This window comes from Petromyzon marinus, chromosome 4, assembly GCF_048934315.1.
Source record: "Petromyzon marinus isolate PM22_M1 ecotype Great Lakes invasive population chromosome 4, UKy_Petmar_22M1.pri1.0, whole genome shotgun sequence".
Lineage (NCBI taxonomy): Eukaryota > Metazoa > Chordata > Hyperoartia > Petromyzontiformes > Petromyzontidae > Petromyzon > Petromyzon marinus.
In genome coordinates this window covers 7,614,956-7,630,704 of record NC_133670.1, presented here as the reverse complement: position 1 = coordinate 7,630,704, position 15,749 = coordinate 7,614,956, and the positions used below count along the sequence as shown (strand labels likewise).

At 48.2% G+C, this 15,749-nt stretch overlaps 1 protein-coding gene across 7 annotated transcripts in view; it reads right to left on the bottom strand.

Annotated features, from left to right (window-relative positions):
* The window catches only part of LOC116938793 (titin-like), a 66,319-nt gene that overhangs the window by 2,035 nt on the left and 48,535 nt on the right, over positions 1-15,749 (bottom strand). For all 7 annotated transcript variants that reach the window (XM_032946423.2, XM_032946424.2, XM_032946421.2 and 4 more), the window contains 8 exons: positions 13,560-15,250; positions 11,142-11,423; positions 9,103-9,369; positions 7,670-7,942; positions 6,435-6,698; positions 5,892-6,152; positions 5,247-5,507; positions 720-983 (listed from right to left, as the gene is read on the bottom strand). In XM_032946423.2, the coding sequence (XP_032802314.2) occupies positions 720-983; positions 5,247-5,507; positions 5,892-6,152; positions 6,435-6,698; positions 7,670-7,942; positions 9,103-9,369; positions 11,142-11,423; positions 13,560-15,250 (3,563 nt within the window). The remainder of the gene's footprint in view (positions 1-719; positions 984-5,246; positions 5,508-5,891; positions 6,153-6,434; positions 6,699-7,669; positions 7,943-9,102; positions 9,370-11,141; positions 11,424-13,559; positions 15,251-15,749) is intronic.

The following is a 15,749-nucleotide window of genomic DNA, read 5'->3' as shown; positions in this document are numbered from 1 at the left end:
AAACCTGCCACCACCCAATACAACTAATTTGTAAGGTTTGGCACATAAACAAAACATGCCAATTAGTAGTTCAGCACACCGGTGTGTTGGAGAGTAAACTCACAACATTTACTATTCGAGTATGACCTTTCGCAAGTAATTACAACTAACCTCATTAGGTGACAGTCAGAATTGTGGAACAATCCTCCTGTTTGGGTCTTAAATAAAATAAAACGACCCTTTTTTGTGAAGTTTGACCATTGCATAATTTTCACGAGTGTGAAAGTGCCTCCCAATACGTTTTAAAGAGTAAATCTATACAACACATTTTTATAACCACGTTTCTAAAGGTACTGTTTGTCACGTTATTACTCCATGTGCTCAATGCGTAATCAGATTGCAATTACTTAGCATGTAGTTGCTGATTACACTTCACAATTGTTTAAAACAAATATGAAATGGAGAAATTATGATATCAGCAGCTTTGGTTAAAGAGACGAATGCAACAGTTGTAGATCACGCTACAAAGCCTACAGTAAGGATATTTCCACTTGATTTTTTCCATCGGTAAAATGGAATATATGTTAATTCGAAGAGTCCGAATAAGTTGGCCGTGTAAATATATACTGCACGTATTTGAAAATGCTAAACATGGCATTATGTTGCACAAACGGTGACCAGATATCTCATTCCGGTTCAAAGAAAGAAACTTCCCACAGCACAAAGGTGCAGACTCCTACCATCCACGTGCAGCCGTGCATTGGCCGACAGCTTGCCCAGCTTGAAGTTGTACACGGACTCGTCGCCGGGACAGCAGTTGTTGATGCGCATCGTGTGCACGGTGCCCTCCGACCACATCTCGTATTTGTCCCCCGGCACGAGCTCCACCCCGTTGCGGATCCACACGCCGCCCGCCACGTCCTCGTGCGACAGCTCCAGCGTGAAGATGGCTGCACGCGTCTCCAGCACCGACACGGCCTTCAGCGTCTTCTTGATCTTCACAGCTATCGCGATGGTAAAGAGCAAAGGCAGCAGCCAAGCCACCAGCAAAACGGTGTAGGTGGCAAAGGAAAATCGTAACTAAGTTCAAACGCCGTGTCAAAGAGCAACAGTTCGGAAACGCGTTGTCTTATAAGTGAACGCGCCGCTCGGGAATTCATTCCTTTCTCTCGATGTTGAACTTCTTTCTCGCCGTATGTAGCCAACCATGATCATCGGAGGTGCGGGATGTCTAAGTCAGGCTGTAATACGTTGCCTTGGAGGCAGGGTTGGTGGACCATGCAGATTCTGTGTGAGACTCACAACCGCCAGTGAGTGGTAAGAGATGGCCAGTGCAACGTGTATGATGGCAACACATCGCAAATTCTCCGGTCTTTCTCCACATTCAAAACACTACGAATATAATATGGTGCCCTGGTGGATAAATGTATAATGTATTTTGGTGGACAAAACAGTGGTTGCCCTGTGAACAGACTAGTGGCTCCTGCAATGTGAAATGTCTTTAAGTGGCCCGGGATTGCCAAGATAGCTCAGTGCAGCGAAATGCTCAGTGACCAGTCTGATCTTCGCAAAATATAAACACAGCAGGGGGTGCCTCACTCTATGAATATCATGTCACGAGGTCACCGTGACATAGCTGAAAAAATAAACAAATCTAATGATTAGTTTCACATGGCGTCTTTCATGCAAATTATAATCCCTCACTATCGCTGGAGTAACCACCGAGCAGCTATAAGGCTTGCCAGGCGGTGAGCCGGTGCCAATAGCCGCTCTGCTTAGCTACCGGCCACACCTGTCAACCCATACGGTTTACCCGTATTCTTGTACAGGGGAAATTTTCGTTTTCAGGTTCATACGGGCACATTTTTGTTGTCTATTTGTTTGTGTTTCTCCTTTGTGATGGGACTTTGTAGGATGCACGTTGAGATTTATAAGGGCACGGGGTGACCAATAAGGTCTGAATTGGTCTGTAATAAGGTAGGGCATTGATAAGGGGTTGACAGGTATACTAAAGTCTGTGTTAAATATAAAACTACACATAACATAAAACAAAGACATTGTTTTACTTACAATGGCCTCGCAATTATACCTGCATTTAACTTTGTGACGTTGTTGAAACATTGCCTGATGACTATCACCCCCAAACATTACCTAGATGTCCTCCCCGGTCAAGCTGCACCTTCCCGGGCTAGGTCACTAGGCAACAGGAGGTAGAGGGAGGCAGGAATGAGCGTGTGGAGATAGTCAGAGGAACACAGCGATGGAGCAAGTTTTCTGAGCCTCATTTAGAATATCGGGCGTAGAGACAGGTGGCTCGGATATCGGCTTGTCCCCTGGGCCATTCCCATGGCATGGGCCATGGCCCAACGCAGAGCCAATTTTCTAAGGGGTCATGGAAATAAGGCCATAGTGGCCAAACCACACACGTCATAATTAACACCATTTGTATTTGTACAGCCCCTTCGTCAACCCACTGCTGGATGAGGGCCTCCCCAAGCCGTGCAAGTCATGGGGGTTAATTGACCGTACTGCACCGCTCCGATCAGTGTGGATTGGTGAAAGTGGGGAGCAAGGACGTCGGAGCTGCTGCACTGCACTCAGCTGCCCATTATGCAGCCCTGCGGCCAATAACAGCCAGTCAATGCATGGCGGTCACTCATCCAAGCACTATCTAGGCTCAACACTGTTTTTACCTTATGAGATTATGACCACCTTTTCCTGATGACGATCGCTTGTGTTGCGATCGAAACGTCGTCGTTTAAAAAAAAAATCACTTTATTACTATTTTTAACCAAAGAATATTATGACAGTCAAATCATTGGTTAGAATGTATGTATGTTGAACTTATTCAACATATTCTTAGTTTTTTCGGTAAAGTCAAACTAAGAATATGAATTACTGCAGTCACGAAAACTTTAAATCAAATCTTCTTCAACATGTTAATCAGTGGTGCGGGGGAAGGACAACAAACCAAACACAAGAAGCAGTGGTAAATAAATTAGTTTTAAATCTTGATGTAAAAGTGCATAGCTTCAGTGGCGTCTTAGTATAGGAAGAGCATTGCAGGATGACCGCAGAAGCACATCTGAAAACCCGCAATGAGGTGACTGTCTGTGTTCGATGGTTAGCCAAAAGCCACTGCAAGGATGACCGGAGTTCACGTGATGGTTTATGCTCCTTAAGGAGATCAGCAAGGTATTGTGGTTCATTTCTGGCAAGCGCTTTATGCGTAGTGAATGCGACCTTACTAAGTAAGGTACAACACAAGGTCATTGACGTAGATACAAATAGGTAGTTGATGTAGACACGTGTTAAAGGTCATCGACGTAGATACGTGTTAAACAGATACAAATAAATGATACTAATATAGATACCATGAATAACACCGTTATTTATATTCTTAGCTCTTTCGGTAAAGTCACGTTGAAGGGAAACAATAAAATAATAAAATATATAAAACAATAAAAATTCTCACGACGTTTCGACCATAACACAAACGGTCGTCATCAGGTGTGAAAAACCAACGGCAAGAAACATTTGAAAAAGTGTCGGTTCACATTAATTTATTTATTTTTAAACGGTGTATTTATTTATTTAAAAAAACGTTAGCGCCACGGGCAGCGATTTGGCAGTTTATTTAGAAGGACGAGTCCATCTATGTTCTGAAAAGAGGAGGGGGAGACGAAAAATTAATGTATGCTGTCTGAAAGCCACCGTAAGCGTGAACAATCAATTAAGACCTGAAATGGTTTATCAAATCCTTCCAATGATTGCTAAGCCAGAATCCATCTTCTCGGTTGAAATTGTCTCTGTGCTTGTATATGTGTATAGCCTCATGAACGAATCTCTCATGGTAGCCAGATGGCTTACAAAGAACCTCTGTCTTGGAGAAGTCAATGTCATGTGTGCCTACTGAATTCTAACAATGATCTGCCACGGCCGAGGTGTTGGTCCTACCGTGTTTAAGGTCTGCTTTGTGTTCACGAATGCGGTCCGAGACATGGCGTTTGGTTTCTCCAATGTAACTACTACCACAGAGGCAACTTAGTTTGTAGACACCAGGGTACTGTATGTCCGGAATCACATCTTTTACAGACGGAACCAGATCACGGATTTTATGTAATGTGTTGAAACGGACCTGGATCTTGTGTTTATTCAAGATTTTGGAGATCTTTTTTGTGATCCCCACAATGTACGGTAAAGTGATGGTTTTGAAAGGCTCCTCAAGAGGGTCCTTCTTCATGGTTTGAGTGATAGCTTTGCGGATTGTATAGTCGGAGTAACCATTAGCCTTAAGAGCTTGGTGTACGTGCTTGAGTTCACTGCCTATGTGTTCCTGGTCAGATATGCATTGGGCTCTATGGTACAGAGTCTTGACGAGAGAATTCTTCTGTGATGGGTGGTGGTGGGAATCCGGTTTCAGATAAGCATCCATATGGGTAGCGTTCCTGTAGACAGAGTGGCTCATTGAACCATCAGGTCTCTTTTTTATTAAGACATCCATTCGTGAACACAAAGCAGACCTTAAACACGGTAGGACCAACACCTTGGCCATGGCAGATCACTGTTATAATTCAGTAGGCTCACATGACATTGACTTCTCCAAGACAGAGGTTCTTTGTAAGCCATCTGGCTACCATGAGAGATTCGTTCATGAGGCTATCCACATATACAAGCACAGAGACAATTTCAACCGAGAAGATGGATTCTGGCTTAGCAATCATTGGAAAGATTTGATAAACTATTTCAGGTCTTAATTGATTGTTCACGCTTACGGTGACTTTCAGACAGTATACATAAATTTTTCGTCTCCCCCCTCCTCTTTACAGAACATAGATGGACTCGTCCTAAATAAACTACAAAATCGCTGCCCGTGGCGCTAACGTTTTTTTATAAATAGATACACCGTTTAAAATAAATAAATAATTGCGGACCGACACTTCTTTCAAATGTTTCTTGCCATTGGTTTTTCACACCTGATGATGACCGTTTGTGTTACGGTCGAAACGTCGTGAGAATTTTTATTGTTTTAAATATATTTTATTATTTTATTGTTTCCCTTCAACGTGACTTTACCGAAAGAGCTAAGAATATGAATTACTGCAGTCGCGAAAGCTTTAAATCAAAACACCGTTATTTGTCTGCCGTCATTTCCTCCCGTACGCAACGCCTATACGATTAACATTCACGCAGCGTCCCCAAACGCGACCGCGTCTTCATGTGAGCACGAGCCGACGACGGGGGGGGGGGGGGGCAACGACGCTCACCGTCCACCGAGAGCCGGGCGGACGCCCGCGACGAGGCCACGTGGCACGAGTACTCGGCCACGTCGGCCGGGCCCGCGTTGTCGATGACGAGGCGACGCAGGGCGCCGTCGCTGTCCTCGCGCACGCGCCCCCCCGGCGCCATCTCGCGCCCGTCCTTGAGCCAGCGGCACTCGCTCTGCGCGTTGTGCAGCTCGCACTCGAACACGGCGGCCTGCGACTCCACCACGCACGCGTCCTGCGGCGGCACCGCTATGGCGCTGCCTGCGGACGATGAGCGGCGGGGCGACGGGGAGAGCACCGCCCCCGCCGCGTGCCGCGGGGGGGGGGGCGCGTCAGCTCGGGCGGCGGATGGAAATGTCGGTGGGTGGTTTGTGCGATGAGCCTAGTGACCCAAAATATCAGAGGCTCTTTCATTAACACAAACAGCATCGGTAATGTTTCCTGTACGTACATAATGCATGCAAGGCAGTTGTACTTTTTGGCGGTTTGCTGAAGATACTTTTTTTCATGATGCCCTTTAAAATGAACGACGCTTCAAACCCGCGCTGGCGAGCCTGGGACACACAACCCAGATAAATTAACTCTGCAACGTTGCAGATGTTCCGGTCGTTCGGTTCCACCTGCGACTCGTCGCGCGGTGCTCACCGGTGACCATGAGGTTGGCGGAGCTCTGCTTCTCCCCGGCCGCAAACGTGTAGAGGCCCTCGTCAGACTTGCTCACGCCCAGCAGGGTGAGGCGGCACACGTGGCCCTGGATCTCCAGCTTCCAGCGTCCGCCGGGCCGCAGCTCCCGCTCGCCGAATGTCCAGCGCGGCTCAATGCCGGCGTGCGACACCTCTACCTCCAGCGTCACGTCCTCCGTCTCGCAGCACGTGCGTTCCTCCAGCCCCCGTACGATGGACACGTCTTGCGTGGTAGGAAAGGGAGGGAGGAAGGGGGGGTGGCGCAACGGAAGTTCGGTTTGTGTCCACTCTGCGTGCTTGCGTGGACTGTGCTTGCTCATCGTTCACTACTGAACGTATGTGAAAAGGAGCTTTATTTGCTCGTTGGATTCCTCCGGTATAAATAAATATTCTGATTCTGACTCTATAGACATGCAAGCTCCAAATATACAGGCGTCAGGGTCGGGATCAAACCCACGACCTCCTGCATACCCGGCGAGGTAATTGACATTTCGCATCAACGCACCTCGGACATCGAGCACGCAGCTCGTGAAGGCGTTGCCCGCCTGCAGCGTGTATTCGCCCGTGTCTGATGCGAAGACGCGAGAGAATACGAGGCGTTGCTTGGTTCCTTTGACGACGGGCTGCACACGATCCCCGAGGCTTAGGGGCTCCCCATCGCGCAGCCACACGCGGCTCTGCACGTCCGCGATGGACAACTTGGCCTCCAGTACCACCCGTGTGCCTTCCAGCACATCCTGATCTTGCAGCTCTCTTGCCACCTCCACGCCTGTTGTGAACAAGAAAAAAAATTGAACAGTGTGAACTCTGACCAGGGTTGGACTGGGTCATCGGCAAACTGGGAGTTTGCTGAGTTAAAGCAATCCCAGAAGTGTGCCCTGTCACGTTCAATCTCAAACCTTAAATAGGCGGTGGCCAATTTAAGTAACGTTGAGTGTGACGCTGACCACATTCCGGCTTACTGACAAAATGTTTGGTTGCCCATGGGTCCAAAAGAATGTGCCTCTGTGGAACGGACCGGTCCATTCATGTAAGGGTTGTGTGGTTAGGGCTGCACCCGTCCACGTTTAATCTCGACAGTCGATGGAATTAACTATCGTGTTGCGATTGCTGCAATGGTTTTGTGGAGGTTTTTTGCCAGCTCATGCCAACCCCAAAATTGGCCAAACGTCCCAGATTTGAGCCGTGACAACCAGTGCACAATGACACACACTCGTGAAGTACGTCACACGATCACAATCACAGTCAAAATGTCTCAAATGCTATCGTAAGCAGTAAAAGGGTGACCTGAGCCAGAGGTGAAAATGTCACATTCATATGGCAGTGGCCAGTCAATCCATAAGACGAACAACATTTTCCTACTACAACGTGTTGATAATTTCATTCAATGCAAACTGATGATGGGCTGAGTCACCACCTGACGGGGATTTGAACTTGTCACCTTTGAATTGTGAGTTAAGCACACTTTTACAGCGCTACCCAGTTTGGTTTAAAAACATGTTTCCCTGCTCAAAAGACCACTGAAGTACTCTTCTTTGTTAGTGGCTTGAGCCCGGAATGGAAATTCCACATTCAATTGACAGTGGTCAGTTTCCTATGGGACCATCATACAAGCATAACTTTTTCTTGTTAATAGAGAGGACCTTATGCACAATTTTCCCTTAAATATGTTACGCTAGTGGCAGAATAAGGCCGCGCTGAGAGACCATCTGGCGGCTACCGTGGAAGCCGAAGCCTTACGCTGCACAGTGAGCCGTCCAGACGTGACGAACTGGAGCTTCGGGACCTCGAAGGAGTATTCCCCGCTGTCAGCCAAGCTCGCATTGTCAATGCACAGCAGGTGGGACTGCTTCCTGGAGCAGAAGGAGATGCGGCCCCCAGGCGTGAGCTCGTGACCGTCCCGGCACCAGACGCCCTCCACGGCCTCCTGCAGGAAGCGCACCTCCAGCTGGACGGCTTCACCCTCGCACGCCGCCGTGTCTCCAAGGCCTTGCAGCACCGTCACCGGGCGTACTGCACGCAACGCAGCAACGGCCAAACGGGCACGTCAGGATGCGACGTACACCACATGCACGTGCATATCCCCCATTTGTCCAACCCGCTGCTGGATGACAACCTCAGCCACGTATTATAATGCAGGTTACGGGTGGTGAATTGACCGCCCTTTGCGATGTTGGTCAAGGCCGGATTGGTGAAGGTAGAGGGCATAGACTTTGCAGCATGGTACAGTACAACAATTCACTTTGCTGTACTTGCATCGTCTTGACAATGGAGCCCCGCAACAGCCTACAGCACCTGGTTTATTCTTCCAGCATATAGCACCACCGTGTTTTGATTGTGAGCTATCGTTCTCCTGCCTGATCTCTCTGCAGGACCACATTAAGGTAGCACCTCATCACTCTATTGCCCCCTCTGAAATGAGATCCTTGTCCATTAACTTTACAACATCTCAGCTCGACGATTGTAACTCCCAGGCCTCCCCACTCCAGGTCGTCCACAATACTCAATGGGAAATTTCCCCTCCTCAGTTACTGCCTCTATTGCGTGTCGCGGTCTGTAGGGCAGATTCTCTCCCCTTATTCAAGTCCAATTTCAAGAGTTTCCCATTTTCATCTGCCTGTTTCTCCAAACTGACTTCAGTGGCACGTTACCGTGCCGTCATCTCCTCTTCCCCTCTTGCCATGTAGCCCATTACCCATAAAAGCATCAAATTTGAAAGATAAAAAAACATCCTAAAGAAAAACGATTCGACTTTAAGCTGCCCTGACATCCTATAAGTACGTATTGTGAGAAGTGGTTGCGTTCAGATCGTTTAAAACTAATCTAAAAAGTATGAGTTATTTTTATATTTTGGCAGGTGAGGTCCCCTGAGATATATAGTTACTTTTCAAAAGCAACCTGGCCACAAATGATAGCTCAACGGAGTGACTTATCAAGTAGAAATTTATAGCAGGCCAAGACTCAAAACGCACGTTTCTAAATGTGGAGGGAAAAGCCGGAGGACCTGGAAACAAATCCATGCACCCATGGGGAGAACACGCAAACTCTAAATATATAGCAGCAGGCATCAGGGTTGGAATCGAACCCACAACCTCCTGCATACCAGGCGAGGGAGTTAACATCTCGCCACCAATTTGGGGGGTGGTGGCGGGGCGGGGGGGGGGGAGCCTCACGTTGCATGGAGAGTGTCGCGGTGCTCATCAGGCCGTCCACGTGGAAGCTGTACTCCCCCTCGTCGTCGCGAACGACGTCCCGCACCACCAGGGTGTGTCTGCCGCGGCGCGACGACACGTGGTACTTGTCTCCGTGCTCGAGAGGACGGTCCCCATGAAACCACTCGCCATCGGCGTCCTCGCGTGACACCACGCACTCCAACTCGCCGCTCAGAGACTCGGGCACCTCCACGTCCTCCAGCTCCTTCAGTATCTCCAACAGCGTGCCTGCCGTGCACGCGCGGGCGCCAAAATGAATTCGAAAACTCAAGTCGCGCAAAGCTTTCCATGGGTGGCTAAACGTCATTTGCAAATGTGATTTGTAACTTTCATCCTTAACTGCGCATCGATAGTTACATTTTCATATGTACTTTTATTGAGGAATTTTGTGTTGTCTTGGTGTGGTCTGGGACTGTTCTTGCTGTTGTTTTGCTGCCTTGCCCAAGTTTGGAGATTGGTGAACTTATATACTTTATTTGTTTTACGTATTTCTTTTGAGTGATTTGCTTACCTTTCTTATACTTTTCACTCCCTTCATTTTTGTATTGTTTGTTATTGTAACTTTCGGACCTGCCCCTACTGGAAATCTGCGTAAAAGAGCCTTATAGCTCAACGTATTAAATAGAGATTCTAATTCAAAGAGTCTCCATACCTGAATGAGAATTGGAGCGGCACGGCTGGCACATCCAAGGCGGTGGTAGAAATACCATTAGTGGCCAGTCTTCCTGACCACTCATAGCTATCTACTATGTCGTACTCACTTTGTTCAATTTTGCATATGGAGAGATGATAGGCCGAGCCGCTATTGTCTCTCGTAAATAGACAATGTATGAGGCCATGTGCATGCGAGTACATGCATCGCCCATATTGGTCATGTCATATATTTGCAGAATTCTGATCTGTGTCTCCACATAGAAATTCATGTGTATTTTAGTTGAGTGGCCTATTGGATTTCAAGATCAATATTATAAAGTAGCATGACCCCTGAGATACGTCCATTTCAAACCTTTAAAACAGCCCTGCCTCAGCAGCTTTCCGCCTCTTTTTTCTCCTGATGACGATTGCTTGTGTTGCGATCGGAACGTCGTAGTTTTGTGTTATTTTCTTTAAAACCTATCTACGTAACTTTACCGAAAGACCCAAGATTATAAAGTGGCATTCGTTTTGAAAACACGAACTCTGGACCGGTTTTGGCGATTCGTGGTCTCATTGACAGAGCAAGGCTTGTTAAATGCTGCTGGGTTCTAGATTTGAAGCTTTCGTGACTGCAAGGATCCATACTCTTTGATTCTATTCGGTAAAGTCACGTAGGTAAAAAATGAAACAACAAAAATCACGTTTCGGCCACGACAGTTCTGTTCCTTCACCTGAAGAAGGCTACTTGTGTTGTGGCCGAAACGTCGTAATTTTTTTTTTTTACCTACGTGACTTACCGAATAGAACCAAAGAGTATGCTGCTGGATTATCAGACGTTATTGACAAGAGGAGTCCATCTAAAATATCGGACCTCGTTTAACCCAAAAAGCTTTATAACAAACTGGTGGTGTAACGTTAGAAGCTCCGAATAAAATATTAATCCCATGGGGATGAAACCACCGTCTTTATTCTCAAAGCTGAGCTTCTTGAGTTTATTTTTTACAATTTTTGCCGACATTTCATAGTAAAGTGACATTTATCCAACGAGGGTGGTGAACTGCTCTGCTAGAGTTCTGAATGGATTCCTCATCTCATGATATAACTCCGGTAGCACACTTGACACTTGAGGTAGCATTGGGAAACGGGTGGGGAGTAGCGAAATGGAACCGTAGCAGAAAAAACATGAACCCTCCTTCATGCAACATGCATTTGAAGTAGCTCAAGAAGTGATACGGGGACCGTGTGCATCGTGGGAGGGCTTTGATCACGGAATGGAAGGGCAAGCTGTCCATCTTGTACAAACATTTCTTATAATATCCCCGTTGCCCGAGCATTTCTGCACCGTACGGCACGTGCGTCGTTACCCTCCACGATGAGCGTGGCAGCGCAGCTGACGGAACTGTCCTCGGCCAGCTCGCAGGTGTAGAGGTCGGCGTCGCTTTCCTCGATGGCGAGGACGGAGAGCATGTGGACCCTGCGGTCCGAGTGCATGCGGTACTTGTCTCCCGGTTTCAGCGCCCGACGGTCCCGGAACCACTTCACCTTGAAGAAGGGCTCCGACAGCTCGCACTCGAAGGTGGCCATCGTGTCCTTCTCCTTGGCGAAGACGTCCGACAGGGGCTGAATGAAGGTGATCACCTGCTTCGCTGCAAGAGGTGGGCGGAGGTGAAAAGGGGGCCATTGCAGAGAGGCGTCAAGTACGTGAGCTCATCAAGGCCATTTATGCCATTCATTTTAGCACGGTTGGCTAAGCACGGTGCGAAAGAAGTTCAACATTAATACATGCTGTACGTACATACATTCGTCGCCTTCTATCTTCCGCTAAATACCGTAACTGTCATTTGACATCCGACCTTCAAGGTCTGCTTTTAATGTATCCCACCCATTTTGGGTTTTTAGTCTTCCTTGCTTGGAGACTTCTGGGCGGTCACTCTGATGCGTGTTTTTTGGTAACCTGCTCTCCTGCATCCTGAACACGTGACCCCACCCATCCCAACCCCCTTTTGTTCATTACATCTAGAGCATGTTTTTGCTTTTATCTATAATGAACTTCCAAGTTGCTTCGATTAAATTCTTAGCGATAGTTTTCTCATTTGATAAAGTACCAATTCATAAGATTATTTTTAATGGGAGCTGGGAGGAAACTAGAGTAGCCAGAGAAAACCAAGCTAACATGGCCAAAATAGTGGCACGAATCTGGTCCCAAGTCATTTTATGGATTCTCTGAATGTTGCCGTGGCCCTGCAGTAGCCGGTAGAGGCTTCGACGAAAACTGGTTTTACAGTGTTAAACTGTAAACCAAGTATTCAGAAGCCACTACAGAGTAAAGATTTAAGTATGACACAGAGTAAATAGGTGCCGATAACTAAAAGTTTTCGTTATATTACTATCGGAGATAAATTACTGACAGTAAAAATGTGGCAAGGTTATAGATGTAAAATCAAATGCAATGATTAACAAAAATATATTACAGGATTGGTAGTAAGACTTTAACATAGGAATGGGTTAAACAAATCAGGATACAGTAATGTATACTTAAACCAACGAATCAATGTCATGAAATTACATGTAATTTTGACGACACAGGAACATAATTGTGTACGTGATTTCAAAAATCAGTATAAATTATTTATATCGCATATACACATGTCTGGCTGGCTTTACAGAAGGTGGCTTTTCAAACACTGCAGCATGCACGTATAAGTTATATATTCATTGCTGAGTTATAGTGCAATGTCAATATTTCTCGGATTGAATCATCCTTAGCCTAAAAAATAATTTCGGATCTGAAAGTATTTTTTTCAATAGGGCCCTGCTACTCTTGACCGTTTTCTTTATTGGTTGTGTCGTGTGGAAGGAGAGTGGCGTACCAGGGGAGAAACTCGTGCAACACCAGTGCGGGGATAACACGCACAACTCAACATATCCACATTAGAAACACATTTTAATGGCCAAAGTGTCATAACAATTTTTATTCCAGGCCTGGCGATGGAGTGCGTGCCTTGGAGCGGGGAGGGTGCAAATTACTTAAAAGCTCTTGACATAATGAGGATGATAAACGGCAGCATAACCCCTTTCCTGCCCACCTGCTTCAATTGTTGGGACACCTTGCACACGATGTTTCGCAAATATTCTCGATGCGTACTCGCTGTCTGAGAGCGAGCGCCTGCCTGCTGAAACTAACAATGGAGTGCGGTTCATCTCCATTGGTGGTCCTAAATAACAATAATAATAATAATTAAATTTTATATCGCATCATTCATGCTAATTGCATCCCACAATGCTGTACATTATCTAGAAGGGCCAAATTATATATTTGTACCAAGCAAATGAAAGACCCTCAGAAAAAATATAAACAATTAAAGAAATGGCGCTAAAACAAAAGGCACAGAGAAATTAGTCCATTCAGTCACATCACAGACCACAATGTATGTATGCAGGTGGGTGTCTTTGTGGGGAGCGGTAGTGTAGCAGTTAGCACGCTATGCTCCGAGTTCGATTCCCGTTCACAGCCAACACCAATGACAATGATCTGAACCGGTCCTGGGCCTCCCCTAGGTCGATTCAGCCTCAAATTAGTACCTATTGTGGTGTGTAAACATTACAACTAGGGAGACAAAGGTGGTCGGGCGTGGTGCACTGGCCCCAACAGTCTGTTAAGGCTATATACGGGGATCTTTGGCTTTGTCCGTCTCAGACTACGAAACGCGCGATCCGCCAATTGCACTTCTCAATCGCAACAGAAAGGGCAAATGAAGGACAGATGGAGGCGGATTACCTACATTGCACGAGCAGGAACGCGTGGCTCGTGGTCTCCCCGGCTGCGCTCACCGCCTTGGCCATGACACTGCCCGAGTCCTGTGCCGTCACGTCCTGGACGACAAGCTCGCACGTGCTCTCCTCGGGCCAGTGCCAGTTCAGCCTCTCCGATCTCTCCAGCAGAACGCCGTTCAGAAACCACTGGCACTCGGGCTGGGGCTTGCCTTTCACCTGGACGCAAAAACGAGCCTCGCCACCCTCGGGCACCGTCTGGCTCTGGATTCGCTCGGTGAATTTCGGCGGCTCCATGCCAGGCGCCAGCTGCATGCGCTCCACCTTGTAGACCTGCCCTGCAGCCCTGCTCTCTTGCTCCAGCTCCTCCGCGGTGGCTTCCGTGGCCCTGTGCACAAGCTCCTCCCGCTTCCTCTTGAGCATCTCCTGGTAGTCGGCGTCCTTCTTGCGGCTCTTGAGCTCGATGGCCGTAAGGGCCTCAAAGTATCCTTCCTCGGTCCTGCGCTTGAACTTCCCACGGAGCTCATCTGTCTCCTCGGACTGCTTCTCGTGGGTGATCCTCTCGGCCTTCTTGAGTTTCACGACCTCGATGGGCGCGTGCGACGACGAGTGCTGAAGGGGCCCCTTCGGCTTGCGCACCTCGAAGAGCGCCTTCCCGGAATCCTTGTGACCGTCGGCTTTGCCCTCCAGCACAGATTTACGCAGCACAGCCCTGAAGTCCTGCTTTGGCAGAATCTCCAGCACCGCTTTGCATTCCACCGAGCCCTCCGAGTTCTCCGCAACAAGCTTCACCTCTCCCGTGTCGTAGGACTTGCAGTCGACGATCTCCAGATAATGGATGCCGTCATAGCGCAGCCGGAACCGCTTGCTGCGGTGGATCCGCTGCCCATTGAGGAACCACAAGACCTTGGGCTGGGGCACTCCGGTGACGCGGCAGTGGTACCGAGCCGTCTCCCCGTCGTACACCCGGCACGGTTCGGGGTACATCACAAAGTACGGCTTCTCCCTCGCATCCGGGACATCCTCCTTCGACACGGCTGTCCCCGCCATGCCCTTCTCGAGCTCCTGCAAGCGGTGGAATCCCCTGCGCCCCTCCGGGAGCTGACTCTCTTCCACCAGGCTCTTCTCGTCCTTGACGATGAGCGAGCCCGACGTCTGGTCGCAGCCGAACTTGTTCGTGGCGCGGCAGGTGATGATGCCGCTGTCCCTCGGGTAGGCCACCTCGTAGTCCAGGCTGCAGTAGCCGAACTCGCAGACGATGCGGAAGCGGTTAGCGGCCTGCAGAGGCTGCCCGTCGTGCAGCCACTCCACCACCATGTGGGGGTCCCCGATGGGCGTCATCTGGCACTCGAAGTGCACGGGCCCGAACTGCTTCAGCCGAACGGACGTCAGCTTCTTCTTGAAGAAGGGCCTCTGTTGGGTCTCCTTGTCGTAGAGGTCGCCCTCGTTCCACTGGTCCTGGCCGTGGCGCAGGTGCAGCGGCTCCAGCACGGGCGGAGCGATGTCGCGGTACACGCCCTTGGGGATGATGAGCTTGCGCTCGGGCTCGGGCTGCCGGTCCGATAGCATTGCCTCCACCTGCACCTTGCAGCGCGCCATGGTCCGGCCTGCCCGGTTGAGGGCTATGATGGTGTACCAGGCCATGTCCGAGGGCTTCGCTGAGTAAATTGTCAGTGTGCTTTCCCCCTTCGTGTTTTCCACCCTGTGCAGAGGAATATAGGACACGTAAATAAATACAATTACATAAAGAATCTCTGATGGCCCATCTGGGTGAACACGGGGTTACACATGTGAGGAGTAGAATTCATAAATTACTTTATATCCAGCTGGGTAAAGGTGTAGCAGAGTACATACAATGCTAAGGTTGTGTGTCTAAATTCCAATAGGGGTCAACTCAGTCCATACTTTATCTGAGGTTTATAAAATGATCACCGTCCTGTGACAAGTTAAAAGACGTCATTTGCGTATGCCTGAAGCTTGCCACAGGAATGTGAAATTTTCACTATTGGTTCAAGACCGCCAACAGAGATTAGCGATGACTACTCTTCACATGGACTGTTAATCCTAATGTCACTTCAGTAGGATTATCTTTCCCATCACTATAGCTGTAACCCTTCATGACCAGAGAAGAGTGGACATCAAAAGGAACTGTAATAATCTTAATTTGATCTCTTTCTAACAATAATTTTACTATAAAGCCA